General features: G+C 43.8%; 1 protein-coding gene across 1 annotated transcript in view; it reads left to right on the top strand.

Annotated features, from left to right (window-relative positions):
- Nucleotides 1-20,617, top strand: part of LOC126092201 (inactive pancreatic lipase-related protein 1) — a 208,545-nt gene that overhangs the window by 55,612 nt on the left and 132,316 nt on the right. The window contains exon 2 of the mRNA XM_049907691.1: nucleotides 6,258-6,381. Within this exon, the coding sequence (XP_049763648.1) occupies nucleotides 6,318-6,381 (64 nt within the window). The 5' untranslated portion in view covers nucleotides 6,258-6,317. The remainder of the gene's footprint in view (nucleotides 1-6,257; nucleotides 6,382-20,617) is intronic.

Raw genomic sequence — 20,617 nt, 5'->3', positions numbered from 1 at the left:
CCATTTAACATTTTACAATAATTGTCTCCCGAAAGATGCTCAGGGCTAGAAACCGACTAACAGACCCACAACGCCTCACATTCAGCAATCACATCGACCTCACGCGAGGCCAGGGGAGAAGGAGGAATCAAATCAGGAACCATAATCCCTGCCCAAAGATACACTTCCTCCCAGGCAGTACTAATAAGAACAAAAGATCGCTGTCTATAATTACACCGGCGACAGGGACAGGAAATCAGAACGCAGGAGGCCACAAGGCAGAAAAAATGTTGGTTGCACAAACCAAAGTTCTTCAATTAACATCAAAACCTTTAATCAACTTAACTTGCAGTTTATCAGAGAAACAGCAGGTGAACTCCGATGCAAAGGTTCCTCACACCCGACCGTGTCCATGTCGCCAGCTTACCCAACTGGGCACAGTCACGCAGCCACGCGCTCTGTCACCGGAGCCCTCGTCTTCTCTACACCCACGGCGGCGAAATACCACTCCTCAGGTTAGGAGAGTTACTAGTCCATCATTCCCGCCTCCAGACGGACAATTTAGAGAAATCCCACCAAGTAGTGACTCGGAACCACAGCCGTGGCCCACGGGTGATCACAGCAAGAGCTTACAGCCTTGTCCCGTCAACTCGGTCCATACGTCTCGCACCGCCAGGATAGACCACGCGGCTTCTCGGAACAACAGCCAACTACACCGCCACGTCACGTCGCAGTCTCATCGTACGACATTCTTTAATTCCCGATTTTAAAAACCGACCGACCGACTCGTCACCGCTAGGCAACCAACCGGCCATCCCCCCAAAGATCTTATTCCCTTACACAGGGCTAACAGGAAGCAACGACTCGAAGATCGATAAGACCAGACACGCCGCCAGAAGGGAATCTCAACAGAATTGTACGCAGCATAACGATAAATATGAAAGAATCAATTGACGATGGAATGGAAGGACTCAGAACAATTTTGACAGCGCGATACATGTTAAGAGCCGACACACGGCTCAACAGCATTGTCTGTTGAAAAGCTTTTCTGAAAACCAAACTGACGTTTTGTTAATACTTCATTTTTAGAAAAGTGTGACGCTACTCTTGAATATATTAGTTTTACAAGAATTTTGGATAAAGCTGTTAGAAATGAGACTGGGTGGTAGTTATTAGTATCAGACCTGCCCCTTTATTTTGCAATGGTTTAAGAATAGCGTATTTCAGTCTGTCTCCAAAAATGTCCTGTTTCATAGAGCTACTACATATGTGGCTGAGAATTCTACTGATCTGCTGGAAACAAGCTTCTAGTACTCTGGTGGAAATGCCATCAATTCCGTGTGAGCTTTTAGTTTTGAGTAAATATATTACTTTCCTAATTTCACTTGGAGAGGAGGGTTGAATTTCAGTTTCATCAAATCGCATAGGTATTGCCTCTTCCATATACTGCCTTGCATTTTTTATTGAATAGCTGGATCCTATTATCACTACAACACTTAAAAATAACTATTAAAAATGTTTTCTACTTCTGACTCTTTGCTAACAAACGTTTCATTGAGTTTGATAGAAATACAGTCTTCTTGTGATCTCAGTTGCCCTGTTTCCCTTTTAACAATATTCCAAATTGTTTTAGTTTCATTATCAGTGGTGCTAATTTCAGGCATAATGCACATAATTCTGGACTTTTTAGTAACTTTTTTAATACGGTTCAGTAGTTTATATAACGTTTCTGGATCACCTTATAGCTATAAGAGACGTTTCCCTTTTTTGTTTACAAGATTTTTTATCCCTTTAGTAAGCCATGGTTGGTTTGTTACAATTATATTTCACTATTTTTTTAGGGAAACTGTTTTCAAATATAACCAAAAAGTTATCATGAAACACATTAAATTTTAAATTAGCATCAGGTTAATTGAACACACATGTCAAATATCAATGAAACTATATGGTTGAAGAGACCTTTTTAAGTCTCAGTCATCTATGATGTACATATGGAGATTATTGCGACAAATGAAAGCTTCTACTACAGCCAGGATTCGAACCTGGGTCTTCTCCTCACCAAGCAGATCCTCTAACCAATACGCCACCCTGGCACAGTGGCTTTGCACCACTGCATGGACTATGCTAGCACGCTCCTCTCCTCAATCCAAGACCCCATTCACGCCTCAGCCCACTTGGTATCCCCCCTAAACTTGAACACTGTTGCAGAGACTCCCCAACTGCATTGGAATACCACCTCAGCATCAAACGAAGTGGAGGACCTGACTGAAACCCAGTAATAAGTGCTTTTAACCAAGGAAACTACACTCCTGGAAATGGAAAAAAGAACACATTCACACCGGTGTGTCAGACCCACCATACTTGCTCCGGACACTGCGAGAGGGCTGCGCAGCATTTGTGCACCGCCGCCGTCAGTGTCAGCCAGTTTGCCGTGGCATACGGAGCTCCATCGCAGTCTTTAACACTGGTAGCATGCCGCGACAGCGTGGACGTGAACCGTATGTGCAGTTGACGGACTTTGAGCGAGGCCGTATAGTGGGCATGCGGGAGGCCGGGTGGACGTACCGCCGAATTGCTCAACACGTGGGGCGTGAGGTCTCCACAGTACGTCGATGTTGTCGCCAGTGGTCGGCGGAAGGTGCACGTGCCCGTCGACCTGGGACCGGACCGCAGCGACGCACGGATGCACGCCAAGACCGTAGGATCCTACGCAGTGCCGTAGGGGACCGCACCGCCACTTCCCAGCAAATTAGGGACACTGTTGGTCCTGGGGTATCGGCGAGGACCATTCGCAACCGTCTCCATGAAGCTGGGCTACGGTCCCGCACACCGTTAGGCCGTCTTCCGCTCACGCCCCAACATCGTGCAGCCCGCCTCCAGTGGTGTCGCGACAGGCGTGAATGGAGGGACGAATGGAGACGTGTCGTCTTCAGCGATGAGAGTCGCTTCTGCCTTGGTGCCAATGATGGTCGTATGCGTGTTTGGCGCCGTGCAGGTGAGCGCCACAATCAGGACTGCATACGACCGAGGCACACAGTGCCAACACCCGGCATCATGGTGTGGGGAGCGATCTCCTACACTGGCCGTACACCACTGGTGATCGTCGAGGGGACACTGAATAGTGCACGGTACATCCAAACCGTCATCGAACCCATCATTCTACCATTCCTAGACCGGCAAGGAAACTTGCTGTTCCAACAGGACAATGCACGTCCGCATGTATCCCGTGCCACCCAACGTGCTCTAGAAGGTGTAAGTCAACTACACTGGCCAGCAAGATCTCCGGATCTGTCCCCCATTGAGCATGTTTGGGAATGGATGAAGCGTCGTCTCACGCGGTCTGCACGTCCAGCACGAACGCTGGTCCAACTGAGGCGCCAGGTGGAAATGGCATGGCAAGCCGTTCCACAGGACTACATCCAGCATCTCTACGATCGTCTCCATGGAGAATAGCAGCCTGCATTGCTGCGAAAGGTGGATATACACTGTACTAGTGGCGACATTGTGCATGCTCTGTTGCCTGTGTCTATGTGCCTGTGGTTCTGTCAGTGTGATCATGTGATGTATCTGACCCCAGGAATGTGTCAATAAAGTTTCCCCTTCCTGGGACAATGAATTCACGGTGTTCTTATTTCAATTTCCAGGAGTGTATATGGTTACTGAGGTGCTATTCCAATACATTTGGAGAGCCTATGCAATGCAATTCGAGTTTAGGTTGACTACCAAGTTGGTTGAGAAGTGAATGAAAATTTGGATGGATGGGAGAGGCGTGATAAGGTAGTCCGTACAGCTGTGCAAAACCAATGTGCCGATGTGGCACAGTCGTTAGTGTATTTGCCTTGTGGGCAGGAGATCTAGGTTAGACTCCTGCTCTTGGTACAAATTTTCATTCTTTGCTTCAGTCTTCATATTATCAAATATATTTCAAATAATATTAACATATGTCACACCCAGTCGTAAATGTATTTCACCTGTAGCTCTAGCGAATTTCGCCCTGCAGTTTGATTTTTACTCAGCTTAAGGTTTATGAAGTCGTATCTCCTGAATTATGTGCTATACATTGATATAATATTTTTCAGATACATGTTGTGGTTTATGTGGCTATTATCCGCGAAAGGTGTTGTGAAAAGAGTTAGTAATAATTAAGTAAATAAATTAAATCATCATACACGATGCGGGATTTGTTCTCGCAATTCAGTGTTTATGATGTCAGATCTCCTGAACTATGTGTTGTATGATATATTTTTGTAGGTACATTCAGTAAATTCAGCGACATATGTGGATACCGTCTGTCAAATTGTCACGAATAATGTTCGTAGTAAAGAAATAATAAATTAAAACGCCATGATGCCTCAGTTTTTCACTATTTGACGTCATATCTTCTGAACTGTGTGTCATACAATGATACAAGTTTGCCGGTACATTTAGTGATATGTGTAAGTAATGTCTGCGAAATGTGCCGCGAACGCAGAAGTAAAGAATTAAGGAATTAAAATGTCGTGCTTCATGAAACAGTGTTACTGCATGAACTGCGAAAACGAAGTAAACCATAATGGTTTCTCCTTTCATTTTATGGGATGTGTCAACGAGAAAAAGTTTAATAAGTTTTGAAGTTATTTGTAAATGTTTGTTCCAAGTTACTAAGTGCTCTCATTCTCAAATACTGGATGACTGAAGAGACTATTCGCACGACGTAGGCTACATTGCTTTTTCACTCCCACCCCCACCCCTCCGAAAGGCCGATGCTACTTGCCCCACAGCGATAATTTACAGACAATGGGTGATATGCGTACCAAGTTTGCTCGAAATCGGTCCAGTGGCCTAGGAGGAGATGCATAATATACATTCATACATATACGTACAGACATCCATTTTTATATGTATGGATACACGACTACATGCACAGGACACGCGGTTGTATGTGACCAGCAGTGGCTCTGCATACTGTGGACTATGTGGTAAGGCATGGTTTCCAGGAAGCCCTACGGTTGTTGCTCGATTCTGGTCAGAAATGGTTCCAAGTATAGCTTAGACCGTCCGGTACAATTCAATCGGTCTTCAACGCAAGAAGCGAGCTGGTCTCGCTTCTCCACCACCACACCACGCCTAGGACTATATCCCGCAGTCCGAGTAAACCACAGACATCAAGATGTCGTTGCGAATGCGCCAGTTAACGTGCTCCTAGTTTGATGCTATCCCAGATGGGATCACTGAGATCATCATGTCGATCCATTTCCACAATATTATCAACCTGAGACGTATGTTCAGAGCACCCCAGATGGACACACGGCGAAAATTATCCTCTCGCTTAAAGAACCTCTCTTACCAGGACTGCAACTTAATCGAGCTACGCGGTTCCTTTCCAAGAGAGGGCTGCGCCTGCTGCGTCACGTAGCATAGAGCAACATATTGAAGGTGATGGCACACAGTACGACAAAGTTATGCGACGCAGAAGCAGTTGTCCGCAGCTCGTGGTCTAATGGTCTAGCGTTGCTGCATCTGGATCATGGGGTCCTGGGTCCGATTCTCGGTCGGGTTGGAGATTTTCTCCGCGCGGGGCTGAATGTTTGTGTTGTCATCATCGTTTCATCCTCATCATAATTATTAGTGACAGTGGCTTGATTTGACTGTGTAAAAATGGGGACTTTGTATGGGTGTTGATGACCACGCAGTTGAGCGCCCCACAAACCAATCATCATCGTCGTCATCATCATCGTCGTCATCATCATCGTCGTCATCATCATCGTCGTCATCATCATCGTCGTCGTCATCATCATCATCATCATCATCAGAAGCAGCTTCGAATCTGTAGCCAGGGAAGATGCTGTACGGGTACAACATTTTGTGAAAGTTAAGACAAAGATCCTAGCCGGTCGCGGTGGCCGAGCGGTTCTAGGCGCTCAGTTAGGAACCGCGCGACTGCTACGGTCGCAGGTTCGAATCCTGACTCGGGCATCGATGTGTGTGATGTCCTTAGGTTAGTTAGATTTAAGTAGTTATAAGTTCTAAGGGACTGATGACCACAGCTGTTAAGTTCCATAGTGCTCAGAGCCATTTTTCAACAACGATCCTAGATCTCAGCTGTGGCATGTGGTCGAGATTTCCCGTACTGTTATTGAGTGTATCCATGTGAATTTTTCTCATTGGTGTGAAATAGTAATATGGGTCGAATGAACTCCTGGTCTATCTCAAACTGACTGTGAGAATGTGGAAACGCTTATTACTTTGAGCAAGAACATTCTAGTGTTCGTCGTGTCTAAAGAGAATGTCGGTTGCAGGTGGCGATGGAGGCCACCGCCTTGTGAAGAGTCGGCACGGAGCAGTACTATGCCAGCGCGATGGCGGCGTCGCCACGACTTGAGAGTCTGCTACAGGCGGCGGTCTGGCTCGTCGTCCTGACAGGTGAGTCCACCAACAGTGCTGTTGTCTGCAGCCGCTCATCTTCCCTGTACTGTGCATAAATATTGCTCCAGTGATGCAGCGGTAGTTGTAGCACGTCGTTTACGAGACGTGCGTAGCAAAATTGTAACTGACCTCTGTTAATTAATGTGCCACACACCACAGTATAGTGATTAGGATTTTGATGTAACAGAATAGGTGCTGACTGATAATTGAATCTACTATGAATGAATCTTAAATTTAGTTCTTAGCAATTGTTTGTTGTTGTGGTCTTCAGTCCTGAGACTGGTTTGATGCAGCTCTCCATGCTACTCTATCCTGTGCAAGCTTCTTCATCTCCCAGTATCTACTGCAGCCTACATCCTTCTGAATCTGCTTAGTGTATTCATCTCTTGGTCTCCCTCTACGATTTTTACCCTCCACGCTGCCTCCATTCGTCTGTAAAGAATTCGCGTTAGTATTTTGCAGCTGTGACTTGTTAAACTGATAGTTCGGTAATTTTCACATCTGTCAACACCTGCTTTCTTTGGGATTGGAATTATTATATTCTTCTTGAAGTCTGACGGTATTTCGCCTGTCTCATACATCTTGCTTATCAGATGGTAGAGTTTTGTCAGGACTGGCTCTCCCAAGGCTGTCAGTAGTTCTAATGGAATGTTGTCTACTCTGGGAGCCTTGTTTCGACTCAGGTCTTTCAGTGCTCTGTCAAACTCTTCATGCAGTATCATATCTCCCATTTCATCTTCATCTACATCCTCTTCCATTTCCATAATATTGTCCTCAAGTACATCGCCCTTGTATAGACCCTCTATATACTCCTTCCACCTTTCTGCTTTCCATTCTTTGCTTAGAACTGGGTTTCCATCAAAGCTCTTGATATTCAAGCAAGTGGACCTTTCTCCAAAGGTCTCTTTAATTTTCATGTAGGCAGTATCTATCTTACCCCTAGTGAGATAAGCCTCTACACCCTTACATTTGTCCTCTAGCCATCCCTGCTTAGCCATTTTGTACTTCCTGTCGATATCATTTTTAAGTCGTTTGTATTCCTCTTTGCCTGCTTCATTTACTGCATTGTTCGAATTGCTTGACGTATTAAGATGCATCATATCGAAGATTGCTGCCACACTGTAAAAGCTAAGTAACATCATCCACTAAGTCACACCGCGGAAGAAAGTGTGTGTTGAGTGATTGCGACAGACGGTCGTTGAAGATAACTGTGACGTAAAACGTAATGACTGGGTGTTGTGTGCTGACCTTAGGTTAGTTAGGTTTAAGTAGTTCTAAGTTCTAGGGGACTGATGACCATAGATGTTAAGTCCCATAGTGCTCAGAGCCATTTGAACCATTTTTTTGTGACGTAAAAGAACAGGACAACAGCTGCGAAAGTCGCTGCAGGACTGAACGTCGCACCCACGAACCCAGTCAGCACCGAAAGAAGACAAAATGTTCTCACTAAGCGGGGTAATGCAGGACGAGCTGGAACTGTAAGACCATGCGTCACTGAAGCAAATGACGGCAACAAGAAAGAGTGGTGCTGAAGACAAAACGCCTAGACTAGCGAGCGATGGAAGAAAGTCGTTTGGTCGGATGATTATTGTTTCACTGTTTCCAATTCGTAGCCGAGTTTACGTCCCAAGAGCGAACCATGGCGGACGTTCTAGGGTGATTCATGGAGCTATATCGTGATATTCCATGGGCCCCATAATTAGTGGGCAAGGTCGCGTCACTGCCATTTTGGTCGATCAAGTCCACCTAGTTGTACAATGTTTGTTCCGAAATGGTGAAGCTGTGTTCCGAGACGAGACCTCTGTTCACACAGATAGTATCGTCTACGACTGTTTTTGTGAGCACGAGAATGCCGCCTAAGTCACCATATATCAATACTATTGAGCCTTTGTGATCTACTTTGGAGAGAACGATGCTTGATCGCTATCCACCTTTATCAACATTACCTGACCATGCCACTCTTTTGCAGAAATAATGGCATAAGATTCCATTGAAAACCATACAGAAGCGGTACTGTCCTCATCCATTTAGAGACGAATGAACGCTGTTTTGAATACCAACGTTTTTCACACAACGTATTATGCATGACAACGTGTTATGTTCGTAGTGTTTCCATATTTTTGTTCACCCTCTTTATGTGACTGACACGACGACTAAGATAATACTGAACGAAGATGATACTGGACGGCGAAAATTCTAAAGAAACTACCGGCCGGGGAGGCCGAGCGGTTCTAGGCGCTACAGTCTGGAACCGCGCGACCGCTACGGTCGCAGGTTCGAATCCTGCCTCGGGCATGGATGTGTGTGATGTCCTTAGGTTAGTTAGGTTTAAGTAGTTCTAAGTTCTAGGGGACTGATGACCTCAGAAGTTAAGTCCCATAGTGCTCAGAGACATTTGAACAATTTCTGAAGAAACTAAAATTTCATCGCATGTGCCCGAAGGAAGTTAATAGAGCTTATAGCGTTCTCGCCGTACATAAAGTATTTAGCAGACAGGATCAGCGGCACTATGAGATTGTTGGCTAAAGACATTGTATAGTAGCTTGAACAATGGTAAGTAAAGGCAGAAAGATTTGGACAAGATTTCCACTTCCTATAATGAATGTCATTTCCCTTCAAATGAGGATAAACGCAAAGTAATGTATATTATTAAGAGTAAAAACACTGCAAGATTAGTGGCGAATATCTTGAGCACGTTACAAAGTATAAGTATTTAGAAGTAGTACTAAGATGCTATTTGGTATGGAACGATCATACGTATTCATACCCACTTTGAATAATAATCATAACAAAAACATAAGTAAAATAGTAAATAAAAAGGTAAAGTAAATAATTAGACGCCAGGAAGGGCAACGCTTCCGTATAAGATCGTGCTTTGACAGCCAATGGGAGACGAGAAACGTATTTCTCATTCGTTTCACGTGTCTGACAACGAATCCAGTAAGTGATTAACACGCAGTAGGTGTCACTCAGTTGAGTTTACTCCATATTGTAGTGACTTATGGTTTTCACATACTGCATTATTGGGAGGGGTGACTGTCTTCCAGTACACGAAAATCAAGTATCATTTGAGCCAATTGGTCAAAAATATTATATGCTCCCTAGAAAAAAGCTATATCGGGTTACTACTTCCTATTGACGATGAAATTATTGTAGAATGCGCAACACCTGTGATAGGAGAAGGGCATGGAAGGAAACCAGTCTCGTCTTTTTCCAAGAAAGCACTCCAGTAACCGACGGAAACGATTTAGTGGAAGGCGTGGACAAAAGTACTCCACGGAGATGCATGTTCCGGAGACGCTACTGTCACACTCCGAGAGTGAACAGAAGGGTGTCGACGGGCGGGAAAGAAAAGTAAGGTCCCAGCCACTCAACCAGGAACCACCAGAGCAGGCAGGACAGTGCTCACACACAAGCTCCCAAAAGCGGAGCGCTGGAGGAACGAGGATCGCTGGCCAGACATGGCTGAACCCTCAGATTGCTAGTCTTGCTCAGGCCTCCTTAAGAGCAGCCGAGGAAAACCTATCTTTACACCGCTAGATGAGGAATCAACGCACGTCCCTCTGAGTACAGTATAAACCCCGTGCGTAAGGTTGCACAAATTCGATCAATTTAAATCTCATTGCTCACACACAAGCTCCCAAAAGCGGAGCGCTGGAGGAACGAGGATCGCTGGCCAGACATGGCTGAACCCTCAGATTGCTAGTCTTGCTCAGGCCTCCTTAAGAGCAGACGAGGAAAACCTATCTTTACACCGCTAGATGAGGAATCAACGCACGTCCCTCTGAGTACAGTATAAACCCCATGCGTAAGGTTGCACAAATTCGATCAACTTAAATCTCAGGAGTTGTTGCGTTTAATATACATGCATTAGCCTTCTGGCTCTGTTGCCAACCACCACTTTTGCTTAACAGATTTGTAACTTACTTCGGCTCAGAGAGTCACAGAATGTTTTAAATGTCTCCATAGTCACCATTGACTATACCTTTATTACAATCGCCACTATTTCTGATTAGATCTTAAGGTCATTTTCAAGTCATTACAGGTGCTGAACACACATTTGTACTCGAATAATAAGATTGAAAAGGACGAGAGTCTCTATGGCTCATGTCAGCCTTTGTGTCAACCTTTGTCACATACCGACAGGAAAAAACGCAAGACAAAATTCGTACTTTCGTAAAAGGTATAGAGGGGATGTAATAGTCACGTTCAAATGGATGTAGTGTGCAGCAGCTAAGCAAAGATGAAGAGAGTTGCACAGAACTGCATCAGCCAGTCTTCGGACTGAAGACCACAGCAACCTACCGATAAAAAAAGTGTTCACTGTTTTACAGTGTCATGTCCTCCACGTCCTGACTTAATCACTCAAAACGTGGAGACGGCAATTTCATTCATTTACTTAATTTGGGTTTTTACAGCGTTGACCACGTGGCCAGCAGTAGTTACAATAGTAAAAACCTAAAAAAAATTGACATAAAGTGAAATAAAATATTAGGCTTAGCTTTAGAGATAACCAATGTAACAAAAACAAAACACATTTAAACTTGGTACTGTAAGTCCTTTTCGATGAAGTGCGTTTACGGAGACAGTCCAGTTAGAATAACGTGTTGTAACTTTGAGTAAGTATTCAGCCATCAAAGTGTACTCACATGGATTCGGTAAAGTAAGGAAGTAACACTTTTAAGTAGCGGAGAACCCCTCCTAACGAGTTTCCTGTACAGTACTTCTTGTGCTTCCTTGTGCTCAGTACATGCGAGTATTGCATGATTCAGATCGGCCACATGAGTTTGATCCTCATCACAATGTCCAAACACTAGAACTTTTATTCGATGTAACTAATTCCTGCGCTGTATGACAACCCCTACTTGAAGCGTCTGATTCAGAATGCTGTTTCACCAACACATCAAGATGTAGTTTTAGACTTTAAGTAATGTAGCCTCATGGGAAAGGATATTCGAGCTAGGCAGAATGGCCAACATACTTACGTCCTCGAAATACTGCAAAAAATTCTCAAAATCTTTGACTGAGTTTGTATGTGGCTTCGATAAGACTTCTTTGTAAATATGAGGCCCAAGTTATTCTGTCAGTGTCAACATACATAATATTATACATACCTAGAGATGTAGAAATTTATTTTCATTGATGTAGCTCCAGTGTACAAGATACAAAATTTTTTTGTGACACATCAGTCTTCTGACTGGTTTCATGCTACAGGCCACGAATTCCTCTCCTGTGTCATCTCAGAGTAGCAGCTGCAGCCAATTTCCTCAATTATTTGTTGCTATTTTATAACAGTCTCTGGTGCTCCCCATAGTTTTCACGCTCAACAGCTTCCACTAGACCTGGAATAATTCCTTGATGTCTTAACGCATGTCCTATCATTAAGTTCCATCTTGCTATTAATGTTTTCCACACTATCCTCTTCCGGCCGATTCCGCGGAGAAACTCCTCATTCCTTATCTTATCAAACCGCCTAATTTTCAACATCCTTCTATTGTACCAAATCTCACACCTTATATTTACACTGCGCATTTTACAGAATTAATCTTTGCAGCAGAGCGTTGCCTTCGACAGACAATTCTTACCGACTGAGTTACCGAGACACGACTCACGATCCATCCTCCAAACGGATGTTCTATTTTCTTCCTACACTAATCACAGCTTAAATTTCCAAGCATCACCAACACATACTTACGTATTTCTTAATTACAATCGGAACCATATAGAAGTGTATCAAATAAATAAAAATAATGAGTGCAGAAATAAATGAATACTGCAAATAGCCATTAACTCAGAAAGATAGAATAAACACTCTGATAGCTGTACGTGTACCAAACACACGGAAACGTGGTCTTTGAATCATGGGGGTTTTCCCAGTGACGCAGGCTGGGAATCATTGTTAGAGATTAGAGTGAAGTGAGAGGTGTAATTATGCCTGCGACGAAACTGAAATGGCGTGTGGGACATTTAGACTGCGAATGGACGGTAGATAAGCCACGGAAGTTCACCGTTAGTTTACAAGAGATCAGAGAAGAACGAGGCATCTAGTTAATAGAGATCTTACATTACATATAGTAACTCCATACAGGAGGTCCACATGGGCCAGTTATTCATCAGTAAGCCTATCAGTAGTAATAGCGACGAGATTTGCACTGTTGTGCACTAATTTCAGTGCAAAACAGATACAAATCCATTTGGGGCAAAAAACGATCGAAATGCAAAAATTCTGTAACGAACCGTCGGAGACCCTTTGATGGCAAACTACTCAGTAGGTGAAACTTGCTGGCATATTAAAACTGTGTGCCGGACCGAGACTCGAACACAGTTTTAATCTGCCAGTAAGTTTTGTATCAGCGCACACCCCGCTGCAGAGTGAAAATCTCATTCTGGAAACATCCCTGAGGCTATGACTAAGCCATGTCTCCGCAGTATCATTTCTCTTAGGTGTGCTAGTTCAGCAAGGTTCGCAGGAGAGCTTCTGTAGAGTTTGGAAGGTAGGAGACAAGGTACTGGCAGAACTGAAGTTGTGGAGGCGGGTTGTGAGTCGTGTTTGGGTAGCTCAGCCCGTAGAGCACTTGCCCGTGAAACGCACGGGTCCCGAGATCGAGTCTTGGTCCGGCACACAGTTTTAATCTACCAGTAAGTTTCATATCAGCGCACTCTCCGTTGCAGAGTGAAAATCTCATTCTGTACTCAGTAGGTATCCCTGAACAGTCTATGAAAGTCTGTCGGTTATGTTATGGTTCACCCAGTAGACCCTGGTAGTGGCGGTAGTAGATATATTTCTTGTAGTGAAGAAAGGTTTAGTCCTCGTTAAACTGGTGTCAGGTGGGAGGGAGGTGCTGCTCTAATAGGGGTCATTACTGAGAGACAAAAATTCGTCTGCAGGAATCAACAAGGATTCGGGATATGGCGATCTTGTGTAACTCAGCTCGATATTTTCTTTAAGAGATCCTGAAAGCAGCAGAAAGGGTGCCCAGGTTGATGCAATGTTTACTGATTTCTGTAAAGCATTCGATATAGATCTTCACTACCGCCCAGTGCACAAAATACAAAGGAGCTGGAACATGTCATTCTTACCAAAGCGAAATAGCCAGATGTAAAAGGAATTTTGGCGAACACTAAGGGAATGCCATAGGGCCGTTCTGTTCACGGTATGTATAAATTAATCATCTGGCGAATAATATCGGAGCTCCATGAGACTGTACATCACAAACAAGCAGCATTCGAGTGATGTATTTTGTTCATTTAAGTGAAGTGTTCAAACGAATGCCCATTTTCCTGAATGCACAACTCACATTACATTCCAGGAGACCTGTGGACGAGATGTAAAGTTGCTAGATGGTACGCAGTAGTATGCTGTCACACAACACTGGCCTAAAATCGTACATAAACAAACACATACACACAATTTTAATAATTGTCTTCGACTGTGGACAAAATTATGCCAGAAATAAAAAAACAGTGCCAGAAACAAAATAAAATAGTACCAGACCCCAGTCCGACCAAAGTTTCCTGGAGGTTTCCCCTACTTGTCAAGCGAACGCCGGAGCTGAAAATATCCTCCCTTTCATTCCCAAGCGGGAATTCCTCTGCTCTGTTACTTGTAAATGGCTGGAGAGAACAGCGTCCCTATAGTGTGGTGGATCCAAACAGCTTCCTACTCCGAGGAGTAGAGAATGGAAAGTGTAAAAAAGAAAAGTATGCCCTCTCACATGTCTTCCTGATACCGTACTCTGTATCTCTGTAAATGTTGTTCACACGTCTTCTGACTTACACAGCATTTTTGATGGTTTAGTTCTAGTATCGTGAAGTGTGTTCCTCTGCGAAGCTGAGTGGTCAGCAAATAAAGCTGCTATGTGCCCATTGCCCGGTACTGTCAAGGATGTTTCCTTGTTGAGATGGCTGGTACGGGTTGTAGTGAGCCCCGTATGACAACTGAGGGGCTCAGTAGCGGCTCCACGGTGAGCTGACAGCATCCATACCACATCTGCCTGATTCCGCAATGCAGAAGATGACACGGCGGCTGGTAGATAACCCCTGGGCCTTCGCGGAGGAGCTAGTTAAAATTTGAAGTGTAAGCAAGAATCCGTGTCTGCTGAAATAAGATTTTTACTTCTTAATGAGGCTGTAGCCGGCAACAGCACATTTTTTACGTTTTTCTACAGCGAAAAGACTTGTTTGAGAAGACATGAATTCCAGCACACCCTTCAGGCTACTTGGATTCAGTCATGGAAGAGTGTGTGAAAATCAGCCACGCGGGATTGGCCGAGCGGTCTTGGGCGCTGCTGTCATAGACTGTGCGGCTGATCCCGGCGGAGGTTCGACTCCTCCCTCGGGCATGGGTTAGTGTGTGTGTCCTTAGGATAATTTGGGTTCAGGAGTGTGTAAGCTTAGGGACTGATGACCTTAGCAGTTAAGTCCCATAAGATTTCACACACATTTGAACATTATTGTGAAAATCAGAATGCGGTAGTGTATGTACTATACAGTAATGGAGATAAGACTACTAACTGCGGCAGTCCGGCTTTCGGGATGAAAATCGCAGAATGTTTGTCGTCCGCTGTGACAGTTGTGAACCTGTCATCAAGGGCAGAGCAGGGTAGTTGTTGCACAGTTTGGGCGGGAATGCCAAAAGCGATTAGCTTGTTGTACAGTCCAGGGTGCCACATTGTGTCGAAAGCCTTTCTGCACCTAAACAAGGAACTGATGTACATTGTATAATGTTTACTGCTTTTGTGGTATTGCCATTAATTCTTAACATAAGGTCACTGATTGAGTGTTGTTTCCTAACACCGGCTTGCATATAAGGAGCCATCTTTTATTCTTCAGTACAACACTGAGAGCGTGTATGCAATAGTGTTTCGAAACATTTACCTGTTACTGGTAGCAAAGTGATCAGCTTATATAAGACAAGATTACTCAATCGTTCGTAATGCTTTGGTGACTTTATTAGCTTAGCTGCTTTACATTTGTTTAAGTTCGAGGGCTTGCGCTGAATACGAAGTGTAATACCTTTGTTATTTCTCCCCTTAGAGCTGTACGTCGTTGAAATCTGCGAATGTTGTCAATACAAGGAACTTACTTTTCCCCTCTATCTATTGCAATTTGGGTGTAATCATTAAGAGTACGTGCTGACACCGACATCAGTCTGTATAACAAATCATAGCCGGCCGCGGTGGCCGAGCAGTTCTAGGCGCTTGAGTCCGGAACCGCGTGACTGCTACGGTCGCAGGTTCGAATCCTGCCTCGGGCATGGATGTGTGTGGTGTCGTTAGGTTGGTTATGTTAAAGTAGTTCTAAGTTCTAGGAGACTGATGATCTCATATGTTAAGTCCCATAGTGCTCAGAACCATTTGAACCATTTGAACAAATCCTACGTCAAAGACTTCAGAGTTACATTTTGTAAATAACTTATCTGTTGTACGTTCATTCCTTTCGCACTATAGTTTCAGCTTTTTATCTGCAGTATAGTGTTCTTAGCCAGAAGGCTTACTTAGCCGTTATCGCTTCTCTAACACACAGATTAATGAGGTTTTTGAAGACTCTGGGACGTTGTGAGCATGGACCTCCGCTGAAATTTAATTTATCCAAGAGAGAGAGGGCGAGGGGGGAGAGAGAAGTCTGATATCACAATTAATTGTATTAGAACAAATAAGCCCTCGGTCACAAATATTAAGTCAAAATTGACCAGATTTCGATGCTACTATGAGCGTCGTCTTCAGAATCTTGTTGAGAGTCTTGTTGCAACCCTTGTTCACTCAAGTACGAGCAGCCCTTAGCGGCTCGCCATCTGATTTACAACTATTTATGACGTCGCCTTTCCGGCTTAGATTTTTTTTTTTAAATTGTGACTTGCAAGTACTGCATCTCTTTCCATTCAGTACAAACTTTAATGTTATTAATGTATTATATACCTAATATGTTTTAGAACAGTTAGTTTAATTCTGAAGACAACGCTCATAGTTGCGTCTAAATCTGGTCAATTTTGACTTAATATTTGTGACCGAGGGCTTATTTGTTCTAATATAGTTCTGACACGGTCACTGAACCTTAGCAGCTATGTTCAAAGATTTACCATTAACTGTTTTGGTCAGTTTCGAGACGTGACATTAGAAGAAATAAGATTAAGAGGTGACACAAAAATTGATACAATTGGCTAAATTAGATATTTCGCAGAATCACTTCTAGAAGTGTATCAGATTTCTGTAATGAGTAGAATCTCTGTATACCAAATTCCAGACAGGGGCGCCAATTGTTTCTCTTCCCCCCCCCCCCTCCATGCCCCACCCACCCTGAAGTTACTGAGACACCTACGACAGTGAGTACTTAACCAGGGCTGCGCTTGTACGTTGCACAAACAACAGTGTCCGTGCCAGTCATGTCATGTTTTGTACAGCAGCTGTGATAACTATAGGCGGACCGTGGTGCAGACTTCAGCCTGCGTCGCCGAGCGGAACCTCTCCACCCGCGGCCGGTGTGTGGAAGTGGGCCAACTCCGCGCCGCGCCGCGCCGCGCCGCGCTGCCGCAGCAGCCGGCAGTCACTGACCTTGCCCCGGGAGACTTTCACTGGGCCGGCGCGCGTCCACAGCGTCCGACACAGTCCCGCTATTAACTCCAGCAATTGGGTCACCGGGGCGTCGATTTTGCACTGCTGTCTAGTCGGCCTTCTGCAAGGGCCGAAAGAGATTTTTCTTTTCTCTTTTTTCTTTCCACGGCACACAAGACCTTGCTCCAGAAACAAAATATTGGCGTGACGTATTTCTGGATACAGAACACCTGCCTGACACGCAATCGACCAGTATCATAGCAATGCACTACACAGTGCATACAGATGATGATAACCTATTATAGGTACAAACCCAAGCGGCGACTAGAGGAGAAGAAAACAAGCATGTAATCTTGACAAACATAGATCGCTCAGAACATAATGTAAAGATGCTGCAATACAGTCATACACAGCAAAGAAATGCCGTTCCAAGAAAGGAATTGTATACTGTTATGTTACATAGTTGGCCGGGTGGCCTTCCTGCCGTCACCACGTAGGCAGCGTAAAAAATGTAAACAGTTTTTTATGTTGCTAAGCAACAGTCATACAGTATTTTTAAAGGAACACACCGCCACTTCACTGTTTTATTTAAGTACAACCCAGGTTTCGGCCTTGTATGCCAAATTCAAGTATTTGATTTTATCCCTTTAACACATATTGTAGGACACTTACCAACATGTTGAGTGACCTGCAATATTTGTCATTTTAAGCAATTTACTCCATTTTCAAGTATTTTATTTTATGTCTTTAATACATACAGCAGGACACTTGTCAGCATGTTAAGTATCGTGCCATATATGTTAAAGACATAAAATAATATACCTAAAAATGGCATAAAAGGTCGAAACCTGTGTTGTTCATGAATAAACAATAAAACAGTCAAATGGCGGTGTATTCTTTCATAAAATGTAGGCTTGTAAATGAATGCAGTCAAGAGAAGTGGCTATTTATGTCTGATAATTTGTTACCCGCAAACTCACTCATCAAAAACACGCTGGCGGTGTAAAAAGTTTAAGGTAGTAAATGAATACAATCAAAAGATACGGCTCGCAAACTCATCAATCAAAGACCTATACGCTAATTCCTAGAGTCATAAAATTTAGCAAGAATCAACGTTTCACAGAAGAAGTAAGGAAAAAAATCCGGAAATTGTAAATTTTTAATTATATCACTCGAAAAAATATCTTTTGCGTCATTTGTTTTCCGAAAATCTTCCTGTCCGTCTGTCAAGACCCCTTTTCCTAATATAAATTGATATGGTGTAGGGAAAGGTCAACAGGCGTAGTTGGCGGTAGAAGGCGAACAGGATTCCATTTATGCCAGGAGACGGCAAGTTCGTGCTTTCATTTGGAATGGAAGAGGTAGGATGGTTTATACTTTGGGTGGGTGTTGTTATATGATTCCATGGCCTGGGAGGGAAAGTGATTATAAATTATCTCTGAAAGGACGTGGGGTGTGTGGAGTTGTAAGTAAGGTGGGAGATATTGACAGAGGCGCGACAGTGGCAGGGATCTCAATAGTTGGGGGTGAAGTAATATGTTCGTAGTCAGTTTTGACGTATGACTGACGGAGGTAGTCTAGGTGTTCCACGAGATGAAAGAACTTTATTAGCTGATAAAGATAAGGGTGGGTGAGGGCAAGGCATATGGAAGGTGAGGATGAGTATATGGGGTTCAAGGATATGGAGACAGTGGTAAAATTTGGGAGAGCCAAAGATCTATAAAGCGTTTCCACGGGTGAGAATAGGTTATATAGGTATGTATGATAGTCAAGGAAATTGCCATCATGTTCGGCCAGTCAATATTGTTAATCCCATGTTGGCGTTTTGTTGGAAACTTAGTAAGAGGCTGTTAGAAGTTACCTTTGGATTGAAAGTAAGTCAAAAGTATGTTACTATTTCAGTTTGATGATTTCGACGGCTCTGCACTTTCAAGTGCAGGATCTCGGAGACGGGACGGATAGCTCGGATAGTTTTACCTATAATTATGCACGGGAGAGAAGTTGGAGCCGGCCGGAGTGGCCGTGCGGTTCTAGGCGCTACAGTCTGGAGCCTAGCGACCGCTACGGTCGCAGGTTCGAATCCTGCCTCGGGCATGGATGTGTGTGATGTCCTTAGGTTAGTTAGGTTTAATTAGTTCTAAGTTCTAGGCGACTGATGACCTCAGAAGTTAAGTCGCATAGTGCTCAGAGCCATTTGAACCATTTTTTGAGAAGTTGGAAAAACTATATTGATATGTTACAACTCACTAACATTTAAGAGGACTGAAAACACAGCACACCTACCTTTACTTCACGGCAAATATTAGTGCTGCATGAAGCGTGCGCGAGCGCTCGCGTTTACACACACACACATACACTTGCTGCAGAGGGCAGCAATATTTAACCATTAACGGAAAATGGCAGCAGGTGGCATAAGTGTGTCTCCTCATTCCCCAACAACATGAGTGCTCTCTTGGCCTAAAATATACAATCCTTGCCTACCAGGCACGGAAGATTTCTCCTTACACTCGCGCACTGATATCTCTAACACGAAGACAAATCCGCACCCCCTCTGGGCTGATATCTTGGCGTCAGATTCTTGACCACATGGCCATCGGCATCTAGCACCAACATTTATTTCCCTAAATCGAGTATTACTAAAACCAAGTTGATTCCTCTGCAAAACATCATAGGAAATAACTCCCTCTATTCTTAACCAAACCACGCTTCAGCTGTATCTTTATTGATCACATCACCTTACGGCACGTAAAATCCTGAGAATACCTTTCTTCCATTTTATACATGTTCCAGTTTTGTGCGTAACTTTATTGTCTGGAGCCATGGTTTGTGTCTCATGACACGAAATAAAGAAAACAACAAACTCAAATTTGTTGAGTTATAGCACTTTATGTCTGTCCTTTGTTTTACCCAAACCAAAAAAAAGAAGGAAGATCAGAGTGTAATTTCACGTCGACGATGTGGTCATTAGAGGTGTACCACAGGCATACTGCATTTGCGAGTTTTTCTAAATCGCGCAAAACCTAAATGTCCTCATGACTGCGAGTCCAGTGTCTCCCAGTTGTGTCTCCCAGTTGCGCCACCTAGGTCTGTCAAACCAGCAGTAGAGTTTAACAATTTATGGTTAGTTATACAGATATATTTCGTGTTAGCACCAATTTCTCTGCAAACTGTGAGGGTTACGCTACATTTGGTACCATACTTATCAACAGGTGTAATTAATGTGCTAAATAGGATTGCTAAGGAAGAATCGTTGAAAATCATTGTTTCTGAATTTTGAGTTTGCGACGGTGTCAGACTGGAAGAATGGCCATCCGCTTGTGACTGCACTGACACTGTTTGAGGAGAGAAACTGGTGACAATGTTGACCCGCCAGAGTTCGTTGAAGAATCTGCAAACATTGACATTGCAGTTTGCTCAGACATAGATGTTGATGACGTTAATTATTGGCTGCAACATGACGGTATGATTTCTCATGGCGAAATTACAGTATCACCGGCTTTTCGTTTTCAGACAAAGATATTAGTGATAGTGAATTAGCTGATGAAGTTGGCACCCAATCTGACAACATTTGGACAGATCAGAGGCAACAACATGTATACACGATAATGGTTTATTTAGAACACAAAGCGCAAACAATTTCGCTTGACTACTGCTTGTGTAATGCCAGTGTTATCGTGCTTTAC

Source organism: Schistocerca cancellata, chromosome 7 (genome assembly GCF_023864275.1).
Source record: "Schistocerca cancellata isolate TAMUIC-IGC-003103 chromosome 7, iqSchCanc2.1, whole genome shotgun sequence".
Taxonomy (NCBI): Eukaryota; Metazoa; Arthropoda; class Insecta; order Orthoptera; family Acrididae; genus Schistocerca; species Schistocerca cancellata.
Note: the sequence above shows the minus strand (reverse complement) of the source record. Positions and strands in the feature narration are given on the sequence as shown.